The sequence below is a fragment of the Sarcophilus harrisii genome, chromosome 1 (assembly GCF_902635505.1).
Source record: "Sarcophilus harrisii chromosome 1, mSarHar1.11, whole genome shotgun sequence".
In the NCBI taxonomy this organism is placed as follows: Eukaryota; Metazoa; Chordata; class Mammalia; order Dasyuromorphia; family Dasyuridae; genus Sarcophilus; species Sarcophilus harrisii.
This window is the reverse complement of record NC_045426.1, coordinates 300,627,673-300,648,444: the sequence shown is the minus strand read 5'-3', so window position 1 is coordinate 300,648,444 and position 20,772 is coordinate 300,627,673. Positions and strand designations below refer to the sequence as shown.

General features: G+C 36.9%; 1 protein-coding gene across 2 annotated transcripts in view; it reads right to left on the bottom strand.

Moving 5' to 3' along the window:
• Nucleotides 1-20,559, bottom strand: part of SHISA9 (shisa family member 9) — a 438,119-nt gene extending 417,560 nt beyond the window's left edge. Inside the window, exons 1-2 of one of the 2 annotated variants that reach the window (XM_031944408.1) lie at nt 19,958-20,559; nt 12,561-12,688 (exon numbers count right to left, since the gene is read on the bottom strand). In XM_031944408.1, coding sequence (XP_031800268.1) covers nt 12,561-12,688; nt 19,958-20,544 — 715 coding nt within the window. In that variant the 5' untranslated portion in view covers nt 20,545-20,559. The remainder of the gene's footprint in view (nt 1-12,560; nt 12,689-19,957) is intronic. The other variant, XM_031944414.1, reaches the window with a different exon arrangement.
• Between the last annotated feature and the right edge of the window lie 213 nt (nt 20,560-20,772).

Genomic DNA, 20,772 nt, shown 5'->3' with positions numbered 1-20,772 from the left:
TCTGAAGTCATGCCAGGATTAAATATTGAAGTTTCTAATTCTCAATCCAGTGCTCTTTCTATGTTACCACAAAAATATGCCATTTGAGCCTCATAATTACTCTGTCATTTGCTAGACATCTGGGTAGCTCAGTGGACAGAATACCACAGCTAGAGTCAGGAAGACACATCTTCCTGAGTTTAAGTCTGGTCTCCGACATTTACTAGCTATGTGACCCTGGGGAAGTTACTTAACCCTGTTTGCCTGAATTTTCTCATCTGTAAAATGAGTTGGAGAAGAAAATGGTAAACCACTCCAATATCTCTTCCAAGAAAATCCAAAATGGACTTACAAAAAATCAGAAATGATTGAACAATGACAACAATCTCCATTTCATGAATGAGAAAATTTAGTGTCAGAAAATCATAGTGTCATGTCTAAATCACACAGCCAGTGCTCAGCAAAAAACAACTCAACCCTAAATCTTTTTACTCCAAGGACATTTCTTTTTCCATTTTGTCATGATGCTTGTAATTTGAAAATTGAATTCTATGAAGCATAGAAAATAATGCACAAATTTTACTTTCTTTTTTTGCTTTTCAAAAAGCAAATTTTACTTTATATTCATGTATACATTTTCATAATACCCAGTTCTGAGTTAGTAATATATTTATAACAATGATTTTCCTTACACAGATCTTGATTACAACTTTAGGTTCTGTTTCTTATCCTCAGGACACTGAAAAGGAAATAAATCATTTTTTTAAAAATCAAATAATTAAGACAAAGGAAAACTACCCTGGCATATGCAAATGCTACAGTCATATGCAGCCAGCTATCTGTTCTAATTTCAAATCTAAGACCCCAAATTTATCCCTAAATCATTTCAACTTTCTGATGTTTCTTAGGTTTTCATCCTTCACATACTTCAGTTTCAGTTTCCACAGTTTGACAGAAAGTGTGCAAAGGAAAAAATGGAGACTTCAAGGAAAATGGTTTATACAACTGTTAAAAGTTTACCTGAAATTTAAATATATGGAATGTATCACCATCCTCCCAGTTCCCCAGGCTTGGTACCCTGGGTGTCATCTTCAATCCCTCATTATTTTGTACTCCCATATCCATATCTCTTGCCACAGCCTTGCTTTTGTAACATCTCACTAATGCACCGCCTGTATAACTTCTGATACTTCCACCACCCTAGTATAGGCTCTTAATTCACTGCTATATTTTTGCAATAGTTGGTAGGTTAGTCAACCTGCCACAAGTCTCTCCCCACTCCAATCAATTATCTATCAAAATCATTAATGTAATTTATCTAATGCACAATTCCTGTAACACACATCCCTCCCATTCAAAGAACTCCAGTATATCCCTAACACTCAAGAGAGATCAAATATAAAATTCTAAGATCATATAAAAATTCCATCTGGCATTCCAGCTTTCTTATACCTTCCTCTCTATCCAAGACCCCAACTATATATTCCGTGATCCCATGACATTGGTTTCCTTACAGTTATTTGCACAAGGTACTTTAAACAAGGTACTCCACCGTTCAACATCAAGTACTTTTACTGATTCTCTCCCATGGCAGAAATTCTCTATCTTTTCTTTCATCTGCTTCTAGTTTTCCTGGCTTCCTTCAATTCTCAATTAAAAGTTTATCTTCTACAGGAAGTCTTTTGCAATCCCTCTTAATTTTGGTGGTTTCCTTCTACTGATTACTTTCCATTTATTTACCTTCACATAGCTTTATTGTTCATAGTTGTTTTCACGTTGCCTATTTCATTAGACTGTGAATTCCTCAAGTGGATGGATTGTCTTTTATCTTTCTCTTTATCACCACTACAGCCCATTATCTGGAACACATTGATATTTAATGACATCAGAATACTCCAAAACTAGTGACTGAATAAGGAATTGCATTAGAAGGTATAAACTTAAAGAAAAAAGAGAGAGAGAAATTTGACAATAAAGAGACACAAGGGGAAAAAAAGGAAGTCAAGAAATGTTCCTTAATAGCCTTGGAAAGAGACCAATGTGTTCTAGAACAAGTTCTAATGAGTAAATAAAAAAAAAAAAATGTTAGTGTTGAATTAAGTAGACTCAAGTTGTGAAGAATACATAAAAGGGAAATCCAAAAATTGGCTCCATGTGAAAGAAATTGTAAGCCCTGTATGTATTTGAGCTGAGAATTCAGCCTTGAGGGCTTCAGTAGAACTTTATGCCAGCCACCAAAGGAATGCTTAAATTTGACAAAGGAATGAATGACTCTTTGTCTCATTCACCCCCACACAGGTAGAATTATGTTTCCCCACCTACAGGCAACCATATCTCCTTCAATGAAAGCAGTAGAAAATTATATCCATTTGTGCACAAGGGTTTCTTAAGGCAGATCCTGTATTACATTTATTTCCCTGTGTGAATTAATATTCTGTCTTAATTAGATACTTGGCTATTTGGTTTGTGGCTTTTAAATATAGTAGTAGCTCAGACTACAATTGACATAATTAATTAGGAAAAACATCTCATGTCAAATCTTCAGAAAAGTAATAGGGAGGACTAGGGTTAGACTTCTCAGAAGGACATGAGAGACCCAGTGCTGACTAGACTAAATATCCTCATTAAGGACATTTCAAACTGGATATCCTAGAGACATTTTAAGTTGAGCATTCTAAAACAGAACCATCTTTCCTCCCAAACTCTTACTTTTCCCAAACTTCCTTATTTCCATCAAAAAGATCACCATTCTTCCAATCTCAAAAGTTTATAACTTTAATGTTATTCTCAACTCTTCATTCACCCTCAACCCCCATATCCAATCAGTTAATTAATCTTGCTCTTTCTGACTCCACATATCTCTTCTATCTGATGCCTTCTTACACTGCTACCAGCTAAGACCCCAATAATTTCTTAGTAATATTATTGCAATAGTCTCCTAACTGGTCTCCCTTCTTTAAATCTTCCCCCTTTCTTGTCCATTCTATAAACTGCTGCCAACATGATTTTCCTCAAGCTAAAAATTTTACTAAGTGACTCCTCAACCAACTTCAGTGACTTCTGAAGGCTTTTAATTCAAAATATAAAAGCCTATCATTAGTTTTCAAAGTCCTTTTAATCTAGCCCCAACATATCTTTCCAGTCTCTTGGCATACAATTCCTCCTTCCACGTGCCACAATCCAGGTCAACTATATTTCTATTTCCCACATGTGTGATGTCATGTGGCCTTCCATCTTCCCTCTCCATGTCTTTGCTCGGTGCTCACACCTGGAATGCACTCAATCCTAACTCCACTTCATAGAATTTCTCTTTTTCTTCAAGATGCATTTTAAGCACTATGTTCTGCATGAAGCCTTTTCTAATCTCCCTTCCCTTCACAACGCTAGAAATGTCACTCCCAAATTTCTTTATTTGTCTACTTCTTATTCCTCTCTTTATATTTACTAGGTTTGGTAGGCAAATGATATAATAAGAAGGGCACTGAATTTGGAGTTAGAGGACCTAAATCCAAATCCTTGCCCTTCCATTTAGCCAAGTAATTTAGTCTTTCTGATCCACAGATTTCTCCCCTATAAAATGAGGGTCTTGAACTAAATGACTTGCAAGGTCCCTTCAAACTCTAGATGAATAATCCTATTTAATTCTATTTATGATCTGTATCCCCCGTTAAGATGTTAACTCCTTGAGAACAGAAATTGTTTTATCCTTTGTATTTTAGTCTCTGAGGTTTATCACAGTGCCTGACACATAGTAATCACTTAATGTGTTGACTGATTGACCCTTAGATGCCCACAGTAAATGAGGAAGATTTTTCAATGGATCTCAGCATTCTTCAGTTTACTTATGGAACTATTTTGTAATATGAACATAGTACTCTTCCCACTCATGTCAAAAGATTTTTTTTTTATTTTCTAACTCAGAAAATAAGAGTCAACATACAGAGCTAGTCTTAGAATTGCAAAGACCTGTCTTTCATATGCTACTATGGGCAAGTCATTTAATCTCTCAGTGACTCAAGAAACTCTAAACTATAAGCTAGAGCTGGACTGTCTATCTGCACTGGTAGAGGAAGTTTCCACATGGAAAGTTCCTTACATGGATAAAATGATAGATCCTGAACCTCCTCTGAACAACAACATAAAAATTAAACCCTCAAAAAAAGGCTTAAAAAAACAGAAGGCAAAACATAGGGGGCCTCTATGTATGGAGAGTTTTTTTTTTGTTGTCTCCCTAGACTGAATGAAGACACAGAGCATAGTACCTACTTATATAAACAGGATATTGTTTGCCCACTTGGCCTTTATTTAGAAAAGAGTAGCCACACATCTGTTTGAGAACACTTTCGAAAGGCCATACAAATTGAACTAAACAATACCATGTGAATAACATTAATAGAAGTTGGGGGTGAGAGGGGGTGGGATTAAAAAGAGCTCCAGAAATGATTTATAGACAGTGTTTATTTGTTTTTTTAGGGTTTGTTCAAAGAAAATAAAGCTTATTTTTTGAAGAACTAATCTGGAATGCAATACTTATTTTTAAAAAGGTTGTTTTTTTTTTTTTTTAATGGACATATCTTTTTATTTTCACAGAGGTAAAAAGCTTGAGAGGTTGATTTTGATTTATGACAAATTTCTAGAATTCGTTTTTTCTTAATTCCAATAACACCTTTCTGTCATTTGGATCTATTACATTAAACATTAAATCAATAATTCTAACAGAAAAAAGCTCCTATGTATTAATAAGAAAGACATACTTGTACTTTTATACAAGGAAAATGAAAAAACAGGAACAAGTTAGTGAGAATAGGGAAAAATGCACCCTGTTAGGTTTCCTTCTGAAAAGGTATTGACAATGTCTTCATTTCCCTTTGACACTAGAATCATTTGTAAGAATCACTATTATCAGCTGACAAACAATATGGGGGGAAGCATTTTGAGTAGGAAGGCAATGGCAGCCTTCCAAATGGAAAAAAGTAAGCAGATGCATGACACTGCCCCCTAGTGAACTGAGAGAATCAGCTCCTATATCAGTGATCACTTAGGAAGAAAATATAGCATTGTAGAATCGAAATAACAACAGAGGTAATGATTGATATGTATATAACCTTTTATAGTATTAAACATTTAATATACATTATCTTATTTGGGGTTCAAAGGTGAGGATAAACTGAAAAACTGGAAGAGAGGGAGGAAGTTGTTATAATTTTCATTTTCACAGATAAAGAAAGCAAAGAAAGTTAAGATAACTTGTCCAAGATGAGTAACAGTTAGTACGTAGCAGAGCTAGAAGAGACCTTAACAGCTCCCTAATCTTACAGATAAGAAAACGATCCCACAAACCTCATTGATGCTGATGATAATTGAGAAGCTCCTTATCTTGGGAAAATAGGGATGTTAAGTTATATTGAAAGCAAAAAAGAAAAACCAGTTATTTCTTACATGTCCTTCCTCTTCCTCAAAATATCTTTAGGATTTCCCTATATCAGTCATCTAGTAATTATCATTTTGTTAATAGGTTTTTCCTTTATTTATTTCTTTCCCATCCAACTAGTTTGGAAGTTCCAGGAAGGCAGAAACCCCCAACTTGTCAATATTATGTCATTCAATATATTGAGCAGTGTTGTGTACTCCTTAAGTACTCAATAAATATCAGAATGTTGGACTAGTATAACACACATAAATTACACCCAAAATTATAATTCATAAAAATATAAGGATTAAAATTGATTTTAAACTACCAGAGATTTTAACTGGAATAAAATTATTTACCAGGTAGAGATATTACTGCTTAGAAGAGAAAAACTTGACATGATATCCATGTGTTATGTTATCAAAAGCTAGTCACAATCTTAACAACTTGTCCGATCTCTTTGCTGAAAATTTCTGTTGACATAATATTTAGTCTTCACTTATTTCAACATCACAGGTGATTGACCAAAATCCATCTAGGCCTTCCCCAAAAGAAATACCACAAGGGAAACCATTTTGAGTTTTCATGGGCTAACCCACAAAAAATTCCTATTTAATCAAAGGATCCCTTAACACAAATTGTATTCACAATCTGGTATTCCCATATCTGGATATGCTCAATCTGGATATGCTCAATTGTGGGAACTCAACATGTAGCCAAGGTCTAGAATCATTAGAATACTTTTCCTGATTTTCAATAAGCAGGATAAACTCAGAGATAGAGCTAAAACGAATTTTGAATATGAGATTGTCCAAACTTTTCATTTGACAGGTGAGGAAACTGGGGGCCAAAGAAGGAACTTGCCCATGACTCTATAGTGCCCTCAAAATCAGTGTGGTAATGTAATGATAGTCTCCTGAATCCAAGAAGTACATCCCTCTGATTTATCTTTATACTACCCTACAAAATCTATGCCCAAATGCAGAAGCTTACTTTACAAAACCCTTCTCTTAGATTTTGTTCCTTTACCCTGCAAAAGTGCTACTAACTTTACTCTTGCACAGAAATGGATCCCTTTTAAAGGCATTTTGACTTTTAGTTTCTATTCAATGGGGGTTTGGGGAAAGCTTGGGGTTTTTTGTTTGTTTCTTTGGCCATTTGGACTAAGATAATTGGCACGAGAGCTTTGTTTAGCTTCAAATGGGCTCATTTCTCCTCCAGAGAGATTAACATGCAAGAGTTTAAAATCTACTTATAAACCTTCACATAAGGCCTGGTACATCTGACCACAAAACCAGAAATACCTGAGTTCAAGGTCTACCTCTAATATATACTGACTTCTCAACTGAAACTTCAAGTCTCTGTGCACTAGACAACTCTGTAGCATCTATCTATCTATCTTTCTATATTTATCTGTGTGTGTGTGTGTGTGTGTGTGTATTGCAGAGAACATGTTAAGCTCCAATAGTAGAGTGAATTTCCTCACCAGGGACTGATGAAATTATAGGTACACTAGTGCCCATAATAATAACTAATAATAACAATAATGATGATGATGATGATGATAAAAATAGAGCTAGTAATTATATAGTGTTTTAAGATTTGCAAGGTGCTTTATAAATATTATTGCATTTTATCCTCAAAGCAATACTGGGAAGTAGGAGCTATTTTAATTTTCTTTTTACAGATGAGAAAACTTAGACTGAGGGACATTAAGTGATTTACCCAGGATCACATAGTTAGCAAATGTCTGCAACAAGTTTGACTTCCAAGTTCAACATTATCTACTCTGCCTAAGACTCTATGCCACCTAATGGCTTTATTAACTGACCTAGATGCTAAATTCTTCATAGGAAGTATTGAGAACTCCCTCAGAAGGAACACAAAAATCCTAATGTATCATCTGCTCTGTGTTTGTTCAGTAAACATTACTCCAGTTGAATTGAAATCCATCAGATCCCAATTAACATCTCCTTTTGGAAATCAAAAAGAGAGCTAAGCCTCTTTACAAACTTTTCTGTGGCTCTGCAATATGTGACAGCAGTCATATCACTGAATTAAAGATGGAAAGAGCCTAAGAGATTAATATCTCTAAATCTCTCAGTTTACAAATGAGGAAAGTGAAATTCAGAGAGGTTTCAATTGATCCCAAGACACACATAAAGTAAATGACAGAGCCAGGATTCAAATCCAAGACTGAAACTCCAAATCCTTCACTCATTCCACTACATCATATTGCCTCATTCTAAGGCCAAGAATGTCCCTCAGGGATATAGTTCTTATAAATATACTTAGTCCCTTAAACTAATGTGTCCTCCATCATTACTCCTTATTTAAGAGTGTTTATGGCTATGAAGAAACTAGATAAGACCCTGGATAGTACACTGGACCTGAAATCAGAAAACCTACATTAGAACCTTGTCTTGGACATTTACTAATTATGTGATCCTTGGAAAGCCTCTGAGCCTGTTTCCTATCTATAAAATGATAATAATAACAGCATGTCCTTCACATAGTTGTAAAGACTAAATGGCATAATCTACATAAGATACTTTAGAAACTTCAAAATGTTATGTTATTGTTGTTATTGTTCAGTTACACCTGACTTTTCATGATTCCATTTGTGGTTTTCTTGGCAAAAACATTGGAGTATTTTTCCATTTCCTTCTCTATCTCATTTTACAGATGAGGAAAGTGAGGCAATCAGGATTAGGTGACTTGGCCAGGTCATACAGCTGGTAAGTATCTGGGGTTGGATTTTCATTCAGATATTCCTGATTTCAGGATTACTACTGGAACAACTAAGTAGCTCTGTGGACAGAATGCTGAGCCTGGAGTTAAGAAGACTGAATTCAAATCCAGCTTCAAACACTTACTAGCTGTGTGACCCTGGGCAAGTCATCTAATTCTGATTACCTCACTTTCCTCATCTATAAAATGAGATAGAAAACAAATGACAAAATATGGTGAGTAATGTAGAGGATTGTTACTCTGGAGTCACAAAGGTGCCCATGGATATCCAAAGAGTGGGCATCCTGTGCCTTTTCTATCTCTTCCTCTCTTCCCTTCCCGCTTCCTGAGATAGTAAGCAATCACATAGGTTATACATGTGCAATCATGTGAAACATTTCCATATTAGTCATTTTGTATAAGAAGACTTGAATGAAAGAAAGTGAAAAACAGTATGCTTCAGTCTATATTGAAACAATATCAATTCTTTCTCTGGAATGGATAGTATGCTTCATCATTAGTGTAATGTTCAGGCTAGCTTTCTGGAGGTCCTTGGGATCAGTCCTAATCTTAATGCAAGAGTGAAGGAGGCAGGACAGCCACCATGAGGCTGATCAAAGATAAAATGTCTTTCTTCCAGTCATTCTTAGCCCTTATATACCCTATTACAATTATATCATTACAGCTTACTATGTATGTGTGAACTAGAGAACCATTATCTCACCATACTAAGTACTAAGTATATGTGAGCTGGAGAACTATCATCTCATCAATTCCACTGAGTTAACACCTTGTTTCAAGTATACTTCTCCAGAGTTCCAGCTCTCTACAACAAAACACTTCATTATCTCTGCCAAGAGAACCAGAAATGGAGTCACAAAGAGTCAGATATGACTGAAAAACAACAATATCATTATAATCATCACAATACAGATATTCTTAGTTGTTTATTCAGTGTTCTCTTACTCTGGCACAAAGTGTCTATAAGAAGCCTTAGCTGCCCTGATCCCAAAGATTTATTTTCAGGGCTAGAACATGCATAAAATACTCAAAGATAAAATATCCCATTAAATACTTGCTATTATTACACATTAGTTTAAGAAGTGGGCAGAAGGGAGAAGGATTTGGCAAGGGGTTAGGAGAAATCACCATCTTATCTGTGTCTATATTCTATTAATCAAAGAAGTCAAGGGCCATTGAATGATCAGATTACATATTTTTAGGCAACATCAATGAATGTCTTACAGGAATACAATTAGCATAAACTGCAGAGTAGTCCTTCTTGAGCTGAAAATTTCAAGTCTCACATATCAAAAACAACAGAGTATAATTAATTCCATTAAAAGGCTTCATAGTACCTATGCCCAAAAGACCATATCTCCTCCTAGCTTGTTACTAATAGCTAGGAGATGCAATGAAAAGAGCGCTGAACTTTTAGTCGGGAAGACCTGAATTCAAATCCTAGTGCTTTAGACTCTTAATAACTGCATGACTCTGGGAAAGTGATTATGTTTCTCAGTCTTGGTTTCCTTATCTTTAAAACAGAAATGATATTACCTGCATCACAGGATTGTTGTGAGGATCAAATGAGATAACACATGGAAAGCTCTTTGCAAACCTTAAAGTACTATAGAAACCTTAGCAATTGCTACAGTGATTATTATTATTTCTTTCCTCACCAGGACACCCTCTCCCTGCAGCTCATTCATATACTCAGGACTCTGCACTGATCTACCCTCTCTAACATTTTGCAGAAGCATAAGGAAAAGGCTAGGAAGTGATCTAATATCAATGGCTGAGAGGGAGGAAAGGAAAAATGTATAATTAGGGAATTTTTGTACTCTAACACTCATCTTTTTGAGCTTAAAAACCTCAGACACTCACTAGCTGTGTATCCCTGGGCAAGTCAGTCATTTCACCCTGTTTGCCTCAGTTTCCTCATCAAATAAGCTGAAGAAGGAAATGGCACAACACTCTAATATTTGCGAAAAAGACCCCAAAAGAGTTCACAAAGAGTGAGACATAACTGAAAACAACCAGACAACCACAACAAATAGAAATACAAAGTATGCTACTGACAAATGTCAAACATGATATACAAGTGGCAACTATAGAGCCTATAGCCAAATGCAGGAACATGAAATTTGGAAATAATTTCCTAAAAATCGATCTTAGTGTTACATGAATGCTTGTTAAAACGTCTTCTGCCTAACAGGTGGAGAGACCATAGTAAAAATGGCTTTTAATACAATGGGATCAAAGTTTGCCTCTAGGAAATAATTACAAAAATTCTATTTCCATTCCTTCTTTGCAAAAATGGGAGATTAGGGGTATAAAGTACTGCATACTAGTCAAACATAGTTGATATCTGAACCATTTTTCTCTTCCTTTTTTTTTTATTTTTTGTTATGAGACAACTTGGTAGGTTAGAAATAAGAAGGGATATATTCAAAAATGAATGTGTTCTAAAAATACATAATAGCAATAAAATAAGATTTGTTCAAAATTGGATCAGACCCTATTGGTTCTTTGAATAAGAATACGCATATTATGCTGGCAGAACTGAATTTTTTCAATGTCTTTGTACCAAAGTAAGACAATTTCTCCAAAACAAATAGAGAAAATTCCCTCAATGCCAACCCACTAAGCAGAGCTTCTAGAGATAGTGAATCACCATTGTTCCTTCAGCTACTGTAGACATGGGCAGTAGAATCCAAAGACTACCACAAAAATGTCCAATTATTCTTTGGAACAATCAAAGTCTGGGCTAACGTAGAATTCTTGGTCTAAAACACTATGAGGTACCAAAATATAAAGGTACACTCAAAGAAATTGCCATAGCCTCTAGTAGTCTCAGAGAAGCTTTTCCGTCTTCTATAACACCCAATTTGCCTTTAGTACAACTTTAAAAGAAAAAACCTTATATTTAAGCAAGATGTATTAATATTCCCACACTTTTGCCCCAAGGAACAATAAAATCTAAGTGACTTCAATAGGTTTGTATGTCCATTTAAGCTCCTATTTGAAATAATCCTGAAGATTGTAACTTTAAGTGAGAAACCTGTTAATAGTCACTTTTTGTAGCTGTATACTCAATACAATTTTATCTCTTTTATGGACATATTGCAATGAATCACTTATAATATATAACACTCCTATAAATCTTGGTTCAACTTAGAGATCTAAAAGAGAATGTTTTTGTTTCTGTTAAAGCCAGCATCCAACATAATTATGTTGCCAGAGTGGGTCAAATTCACCATGCTGTTCAGGGAGATAAGAATCATCATAAAACTTTCAATCAAGATGCTTTACCTTGAAAAATAATTACTGTTTACTCATATGCATGTACAATACAGACTCTGAATTAGGTTTACATGATTGATTATAATGAAATCTAAACCATTCCTCCATTATGCTTGTTAAACTATTTCAGAAAACTACACAATGTTTATTTCCATAATATTTGGCAAGAGTTTCAAAAGTTAGGACAATCTATGTGGCAATGAAAAATCTTCATGATGTATAATTAATGTTTACCTTATCTATTCACCTGCTCCCACCAACTTTTCCTGTGCCTATTAAATATTATAGCTAAAAGAAACTAAATATCCAGTAGCCCAAATCCAAATATCCATAAAACTGTGATTCGTCTAATGAAAGTCTACATAATTATGAAGCTAAGTTTCAGTTAAGGAAACAGAAATTATGAAATGTGCAAAACTTCTTGGTTTCAGTACTTCTGAACTCAAAGATTAGTTAAATGCATCACTTGAGTGGTTTGGCTTTGAATATTTTAAACCAGCCCTTGAGTATAATGTGGAGTTACTTGAAAAAGAGAATAGCTATGAATAATTGCAACAATGCAATATCATCAAAAGCTAGACAAACTTGTTTTTCCTCAGCTCCTACTAGTCAATGTCTCTAAGTCAATAATATTTGTTAAATAGAGAATAGAAAGCATCTTTGGAACTTTCCATATATACACACAGTAGTACTCAGTTTAGAACAATAATAACAAGACAAACATACCTCCTTTGACTTGAGAAATCAATTAAACTCACTTTGCCTCATTCGTTACCTTCAACTATTACCACTTAAAAATCATACACTTTAATCTTTTTTAAAAAGGAAGTTCAGTCTTCCATAAAGAATCTAAAATTCTTCCTTAATCATGACATTGTTTGCTTATCAACCACTACCATAAAAACTTTAAAGAAGAAATAACTTGATCTACCTAGAGAAATAGGCTCATCAGACAAGGTACCTCTAACCAAACACAATCTCACCAAACCCAACTTTGTTCACTGCCATCTGCTTTAACTATTAAAAGCACTGATTTTCCAATTCAACAGAAAAAACCTGTTCTGACTCAAATATGTTATTTGTGATCTTTGAATTCCACATTGCATGACCTAAAGTAGTGTGTACCAGTTGTACTTACGTAAATTATTTACAGGGGCTCGCGTATCTGTGTTTTCATAGTGCTGGACATGAACAACAATGTTAAGATCTCTTTCCATGTGGTCTGTTGTACAATGGCCCTGTGGTCTCATAACATCAGCAAGAGCCCTAAGAAAAATAAAGAACACAGATATAATCAATGACACCCTCTTTAAAAAAATCATCTTCTACTAGGTACAGTAAATGTTACACATACTTCTAAAATATTTTATGTAATATATAATACATATATGATAGATACATGTATTGTATATATATATATATATATATATATATACAAATACACATATATGTATTTTGGATATATATATGTGTGTGTGTATATAATCATTAATTTATTATTTGCTTCTGTGAAAATTTTCTCCAATAATGCAAATTGAAGCTTATCTATAATTCCTAGTAAGAATAGGGTTGCTTAAGAGATTAAATAGTTAAGTGACTTGCTTATGGTCATACAACTAGTATGTATCTGAGACAGGACAACCTCACTTCAAAGGCCTGCCTACAATCTAATATGTCTGACACTGACCTTCTAAATGTGAGGTGGTGTTATCAAGATCACTATCATCATCATCATTATTCAACCCCTCCCCCCCATACTTTCATCCAACAAGGAGGAACCCTGTAATAATCTTAGAATTATATGTAACATACTCTGCCGTAATATACTCAGGGTCTTAAACTAATTTTCCTGCCAAATACCCAGGTATATAAAGAGTGATGGAGGAAGAGGGAAAGACAGAGAGAAGCATAGAAAATAGTTTGTTAATTCACAAATGATAATCAAGGGAACACATTTTAATTCTCCCTCTACTATTAAGACTGGAATTTCCTGACTAGTTATCATGTACCATATTGTAAGATGTCACAAAGTGACATTCAATGTTGCATTGTGTATGTCTGTGTGTGTTACACAATATCATATACAAGAAATAAATTCTCAAATCTATCTGTTCCAGTCTGCTACTATGTAAAGGTTCACATTAGAAGTAATATCTTGCCTTGGACAATATAGAGGTACACTACACATTACCATCTTGGGGTTTTAATTGTTATTTAAACAGTTTCCTAGAAATGTCATAGACAAGTCTTGATATTAGATCATAAAAGACCTTTTTTTAAGAGGCTATACATTCTTGGAAAACATATTTGAAAACTAGATTGTCTGAAAGCAGAATAATCTTATATTATAGCTCTAGTGTTGTATATGTCTGTTATGTCCAGCATAATTATTGGAAGCTGTAAAATGAATGGGTAAAAGTAAGAAGTAGGTGTTCATAGATATTTATTAGTCAGTATTGAATGAGAAATGGCAAAATTATACAGACAAACCATGTAGCATTAAGGAGGGCTTTGACTTATTAAATTCTCTTTCAATGGTTTTCCATGGACCCAGTGAATCAACTTGGTCAGTGTGTATCATCCAGAGTCAGAAATAAACAACAGACAAAATTGTACTGGGAAATTTACAAAGTGGGGAGAGAAGAAAATATGCAGAATTAGGAAAAATATGACATGAAACTAATGAAAAAGTATTCCATTAGGTCCTATATAATCATAGAACCTAAGTGTGGAAGTAATTAGCAGGATAGGATTCAAATCAAGCTTATTATTAATATCAAACATCTCCTATTTCATATATTTAAACTTGTCATTTAGGCAATCAACCATCCACAAGCCTTTCATAGGTACTGTAGAAAAAATATATTTGCAAGTATTCTTTGAAGGTTGAATTTTCATTGGTGAAAGCTTTTTTCTCCCCAAGATACAATTTGCTTGTATTGCTTAAAACTATTAAGTACTGAAATTTCACACATGACAATGATTTACAATCAAAAAAAAATACATGATAACATATACTTCTATTAGTAGTGATGAATTTGTTTTGTTCAACATATGTACTCTTGCTGTCCCTCATGTTCCACTGTGACCAAATGTATATGCTTTCAAGGTCACTGACAAAAGGTATGAGCAAACTGTGAGTTTGGAAAAGAGCTAAACTAATGACCCATACAGGGAAGAAATGCATCACCTTGGCCTCCATCTAACCAAGTTATAAACTAACACCTTTGACAATCTTTTTTTTGACGTACAAATGATTAAAATGAGACAGAGAAAGTAAGCAAGGTAACAAGAGTTTAGAATAGAATTGAAACAAAAAAACTACAATCAGTACCAAAAAAAAGTGGCTCAAAACATGGAAGAAAATCTATACCATTCTGGTTACTCATGTCTGCATAAGTAAGACATGAAGTTCTACCAGCTGAAAGTATTACCAATTCTATCGAGTTGTAAAACTTTCAGTAGTATCCATAGATAATTTTGCAGAGTTTGAAAGGTAGAAGCAAGTGAGAAGACAATCTCCAAACCCATTTCCTCCCTAAATTTTCAGGACTTTGAAGAAGAAAACAAATATTTAATAGAGATTGTAATCAGGCATTTGTAAAAACTGAATCTAGAAATTACCTAGCCTCAGCTCTAAAAGACCTATAAAAATCAATATAAAAGTCAAAGAAACTTTTCTAAGAAGAACCTGCCTTAATCTGAGTAACATGAAATACCTTTTGCTCTTAAGAAACAATGTTCCCATTGAAACTAGAATGATTCCAAATAATAACAAATGTCATGAACTTTGAGCTCTATGCTAAATATCTGCTTATTATATAGATTCTGCATACAAAAGTGTAACTGGTACCCCTTTTTTTTCCTTTGTCAAAAATTCATAGAATAAGATTCCCATATTTTTTTCAGTTGATTAATATGGATAAAGAACAGACTTCTTTAAGACTTTTATCCTCTCTAAGAGTTCTATATTTCCAATATTAGTTCCTAGGGCATGAAGATACATTCTAACTTTTTGACATAGGAAAGATTTATGGGAATTTTCTTGCTCATAACAAGAACTGGATTTTTTTCTCAAAATATAAAATATCAATGCCTAAACCTGAAGGTAAGAGGTATTCTGCAAGAAAAATAATCTTGACATTCTCCAATGTCCATCATTGCATGAATGGGATTCCTGGATTTGGGAAAAGAGATGAATTCATGGGATTGAATTCTATGTCTTTGTGAAAGAAGTGGAAAAGGGGGAGGGTGGTTGTGGAAAAAGAAATTAAGAAGGAGAGAAGGTCAAGTCAAAAAAAATCACATTAATGATTTGTTCTCTTTCTTCATAAGTCTAGGGACTCCAGCTTCTCTGAAGTGTGTTTAAAAAAATACCAGGACACACTCTATTTAGTTTGCCACTTGGATTTCTGATTCTGTTTGAAGGTTTGCAAAACAATGACACATGCTCCCTACTGGCTACAAGTCTAAAGAGCCTTCAACACATGTTACTCCCCCAAAGGTCACTTATAATGGATGTTTCTAGAATAAAGTCCAATCCTGCTTGGGGCAAGTACAAAAAACATTAGTGGCTTTGATCTTTCTGTGGATCTTTGAACCCACCTTCATATGCAGAGAATAGTACAGAGCAAAAGAATCATTTATACAAGGCATAGATGGGCTGGGAGTTCTACATTTTCTTTCTCTAAGATTGGAAAGACTTTAGATTGGACAAGAGGATCTGTGGGAATGCTTTTCTACTTTCACTGATAGCTTAATTTACAACTCAAAGTGGGTCAGGAAATCCCCTTCAGCCCAATATTATTGTCAGCATCCAAACTAAATGTAAGATTTCAAGTGATAGAACTGAAGAGGGGCTATAGAGATCATCTAATCCATCCCTCTGATTTTACAGATGAGGAAGCTAAGACCAAGAAAAATAAAGCATACAGAGACAAAAGTAGATTTATATAATGACAAAAAGAGCAGTTATTTCAGAGTTCCCCAGGTTTGTGGGGCCCCATAGTTTCACTTTGCCTTACAAATCACATAGTAAAAAATAATGTCTATCATTGAAGGAATCTTTGTGGCAGTGCTGATTGAGGGCCCTACCTGCCCTTAATCTGTTCTCATGTAGAGCTGAAGTTTACAGACTCCTAACTTAGTCCTCTTCCCAATTTCCATTTTCCACCATCTGCTTTCTTTTAAATTAATTGGGTCATAATATTACCAATTCTAGTTCTTGCCCAGACTCTAAGTCACTGTGTGATTCCTTAGAAGGAATCAGTGAATCAGTTAACTTCTCTGGGCCTCAGGAAATTAATATTATTCAACAAATGTTAGGGACCTCATAGCCCTCTGGCTGTTATTCTTCTTTTACTTTTTATATTATACAGGGAAAGAAAATACACTGCATACTACCATAACTTTCAGTGCCCCTGGCTTTGTTATGTGCAAATAGCTTCTACATCATTTTTCCTGGGAAAATGTGGGTGCTCAAGGCCCTTCAGACAAAGATTGAGTATGTTGTTTACCACAAAGTTTAAAAGCTAAATCAACACTGTTCTCCTTTGTCAGTCAAGTTTTCAACCTCATCCTGAAGAGAAGATGCATTCAGATGAGAAGAGAGCTAATTCAATCTCTGTGTCCCTCTGTCCCAGACAAAACTAATTAACAGGGCTGGGACCATAGAATTTTATTTTACATAGAGGCAACCATATATGAGGGTTTCTGCAACTAAGTTTAGTGTTTCAGACCAGGCCCAGCAATTCCCCAAGTATCTTAAGATGAACATTAATTAGTAAATTGCCAGTGTTAGGAAGAGAAATTGTGAGCAACCTAAGAGGTTAATGAACATCACACAGTAAACTTGTTTAGCACTGTTCCAGCATTATGAAAGTAAGCATAAAGGTCATATACAGAGAACCAATGTAAAATACTTCAAATGAAAGGAAGAACTACCTTGGCTGCTGCTCACTTTTTCTGATTAAACATTCTATGCCTCATAAAAGTATTCTAAGACATACAATTTTTCTTGAATTACCCCAAGGACTTGACATTTTCAGTTATAGTCTAATAAGGACTATAAAATATTTTTTTCAGGACTTGAAGGACATTTGCTCATTAAAGTCCCCCAAGTGTCCCTTGGAATTGAACTCCTTGGGGAAGGGGAAAAGATTTTTTTCCCACTAGTAGAAGGAGGGAAATATACTCAGAATGGGTTTTCCATCCAGGTAACTGATAGTTAGGAGGAATGATGTTAGTATAATTTTTAAAAATGATATCAGTATAATTTTAAAAAATTATTTCTCTACTTTTAGAACATCCAGGTTAAAAATCTCTCCAAAATACACCCCCTCCTTAGAGTAAGTATATTATTTTAAGGGATACTTAGAAATATTTGGTCTCCAATATCCACAAATATGGACAAAGCTTGTTTAAGACCCAGGAGAATGTATTTCCTCTGAAAATAACTTGAGATTTCAAACAAGTAGCAGAACTCTGTGGTTTATCAGTCCTTTTATAATTGTACTGTTGCTTGGGGTTAAGGAGAACTAGGTCTTAGTCTAGTATTACCATTCACTCATAGTGTGACCTTGGGCATGACACTTTATTTCTAGACCTGTTTCTTTATCTGTAAAATGGGAGGAGGGAGAGAAAGAGATTGACAAGATCCTCTCTGAAAGGACCTTTACAGCTATGACATTCTATGATTCCATGAATCATTTATTTTCAGAGAAACACTCAAAGCTAATCTATATCAGACCTCTCTGTACAACTTGCCTTTAAAAAAAAAAAATTAATGTTTCTAAGCAAGTGCCCTAGAGGAAAAGTAATTGATCAAGGTTAAAGAGAAATATGATGACACCCGTTTGACTAGAGGATTGTTCTGTGGTTTGAGTATGTTGGTGGGGCTTGGTCTTTTTATTTGTTTAGTAGGTCATAGCTTCTTAAAACCTCTGGAGAATTATTTTTGTATGCTGCTAACCAATCCCTTTCTTTTAGTCCCTTCTACTCAAGGCAGCTTGCAAACACCAAAAAGAGTCCTCCCCTACAACACACAAACACACTCACACCAACATTCACACAAGCAATCGTGCACACAAGCACACACACACAAATACACACACACACAATTTCTTCCCCCGAACCCCTCCCTGCCATAAAAAATTAATCTGATCCTCTTGTGTATAAATAGAAAATAATTGCTAGTGAACGGGTGATGCATTCCTTCGCCTATTTTTGGTGGGTCTCTTTGTTCAGTTCAAGAGAGGCAAAATAGAGCACTCACACAGAGACACATAGACACACGACCCCGAAATTGGGGGAGGGAAGGAGGAGTCACGCGAGGATTTCATCTCTAGGTTTTAGTTCCAGAGACAAGGGAAAGCTCTCAGGCTCCAATAGTCCAGCTGTTTCCCAGCCGCAATCCAGCCACTACGGCAGTTGGAATAGAGACCCTCCAGAAGCCCACACCACCCTTTGCTGAACCCCCAGTAGAAGGCGTCCTTGTCACTGTCAGCTCTCAAAAGTTATCGAGACGTAGTGATCGATTTAAAGTCTCTTGTTTATTATATATTAAGATATAGATGTATACATAAAAGAAAAATAGCTCCATTAATTCTCAAATGTCTTCTTCCATCTGTTCCGACTTCCCCTTGTCTGGAATTTGCAAAATGAACGAGACAGACTGAAAACTTGACTAATGTGTTGAAGGACTCTATGGGGTCGAGCTCCAGGGGAGGGGGCTTAGCAGTGATACTTCTGAATTGCCCTGGTGCAGGGTGCCTAGCTTAGCTTCAGAAGCGCTGAGCACTAGTCTCGCTGCTCACTCTGTACTGTGACCAGAGCTTCCTAGCTTCGAAATCAAGAAAGAAGAAAAAGAAAGGGGGTAAGGAGCAGTGAAGGGAGGAGGGGGAACAATAGGTTCTTGTCTCGAATGAACTGTAGTCCTCTCTGGGGGAATCCGCAGTTGCTTTGGAAAACCGATCGGTTTCCCAAAGGCTTTTGTTCTCCTCCCCACACCCAACGCCTCCTTCGCCTTATTTTCCCAAGTCAGATGAGGTGCAAGCAATACACACACGCTCGCACACATGCACACACACGCCCCCTCCCCCTTCCTCTTGCAGCCCTCCTTGCTTTGCGCCTAGCCTAGCGCTGTTTATCTAAGGCTACATAAGAAACCCTGATCAATTGGAGAACGTGGTCCTGAATCCCAGAACTCGACTGGGGGCCGGACAACTCAGTCGTCTCTGCCACATATAAATGCACACCTCCCCTCGATCCCCCCTATACACACACACACACACACACACATACACACACACACACACACACACACACACACACCTCTGCGGGGGAAGAGAGAGTGGCAAGATGGGGAATAGAACCTCCCCCACCTGCACTGAGAAAAGTGTCAGTTTCCTGCACTCCCCAGACCAAAGTTGGCTTCCCCAGGCTTAGCTCCTAGAAGAGAGTGAGCAAGGAACCTGGAGAGGCGTTGCCAGGGGGAGGGAAAAACGGAGGTGGAAAGGGAAGGAAAGGGGAACCCACCTGGACATGTGCTCCCGCTGGGGCCGATGAGCCTTCTCTAGCCCCAGCTTGGTGAAAATGCCCACCAGCACCATGATAGCCACCACCCCGCAAATGATGTAGACAATAAGGTTAGTCTTGTCCTTGGTTGGGTCATGCATGGGGTCGTCCTTGCGGGCCGGGGGCTTGCCAGTGTTAAGCCAGAGTGGCGTGTCGTAGTTGGTGCAGGTGCTCTGGTTCAGGCGCCTCTTCTTGAATGTGCAGCAAAACCGAAAGCCACAAGTGCCGCAGCAGAAGATGAAGTCCCCGGAGCTGCAGTTAAACGGAGGGTCCCACTGTCCCATGACATCGAAGTAGCCTCGGCAGGAGTCTGGCGTAGGGGCTTTGGTTGGGGCCGCCTCTGAAGCGCCGGCGGTTTCCCCAGGATCCCCGGCTCCCGAGCGGTTACCCCCGGTCAGAACAACCACGTTGTCCAGGTGTTGATGCTGCTGCTGTTGCTGCTGCTGCTGGTGGAGCTGTCCCTGCCCTGTTCGCTCCTGCGCCCGGCACACGCGGGCGCACAGCTCGGTCAGGCAACAGCCGAGGAGCAAGCGAAGGACACGGCGCATTGTGTCTCCCAGCCTGGGCTCCGCCGCTCTGCAGCCGCCGGAGCTGCCGCCGCCACCGCCGGAGCCGCCGCCGCCGCTAGAACTGCTGAAGCTGCCGAGGCTGCCGGGGGCTGCGAGCCGCCAGGAGCCGCACATGCAGGGGGCGGCGCGGGGCGCTCTGTCCGCGGCCACTGCGCTCTCAGCCAGCGGCGCTTGGTTCCAGCGCGCGGCCACAAGGGGCTGGGTGCG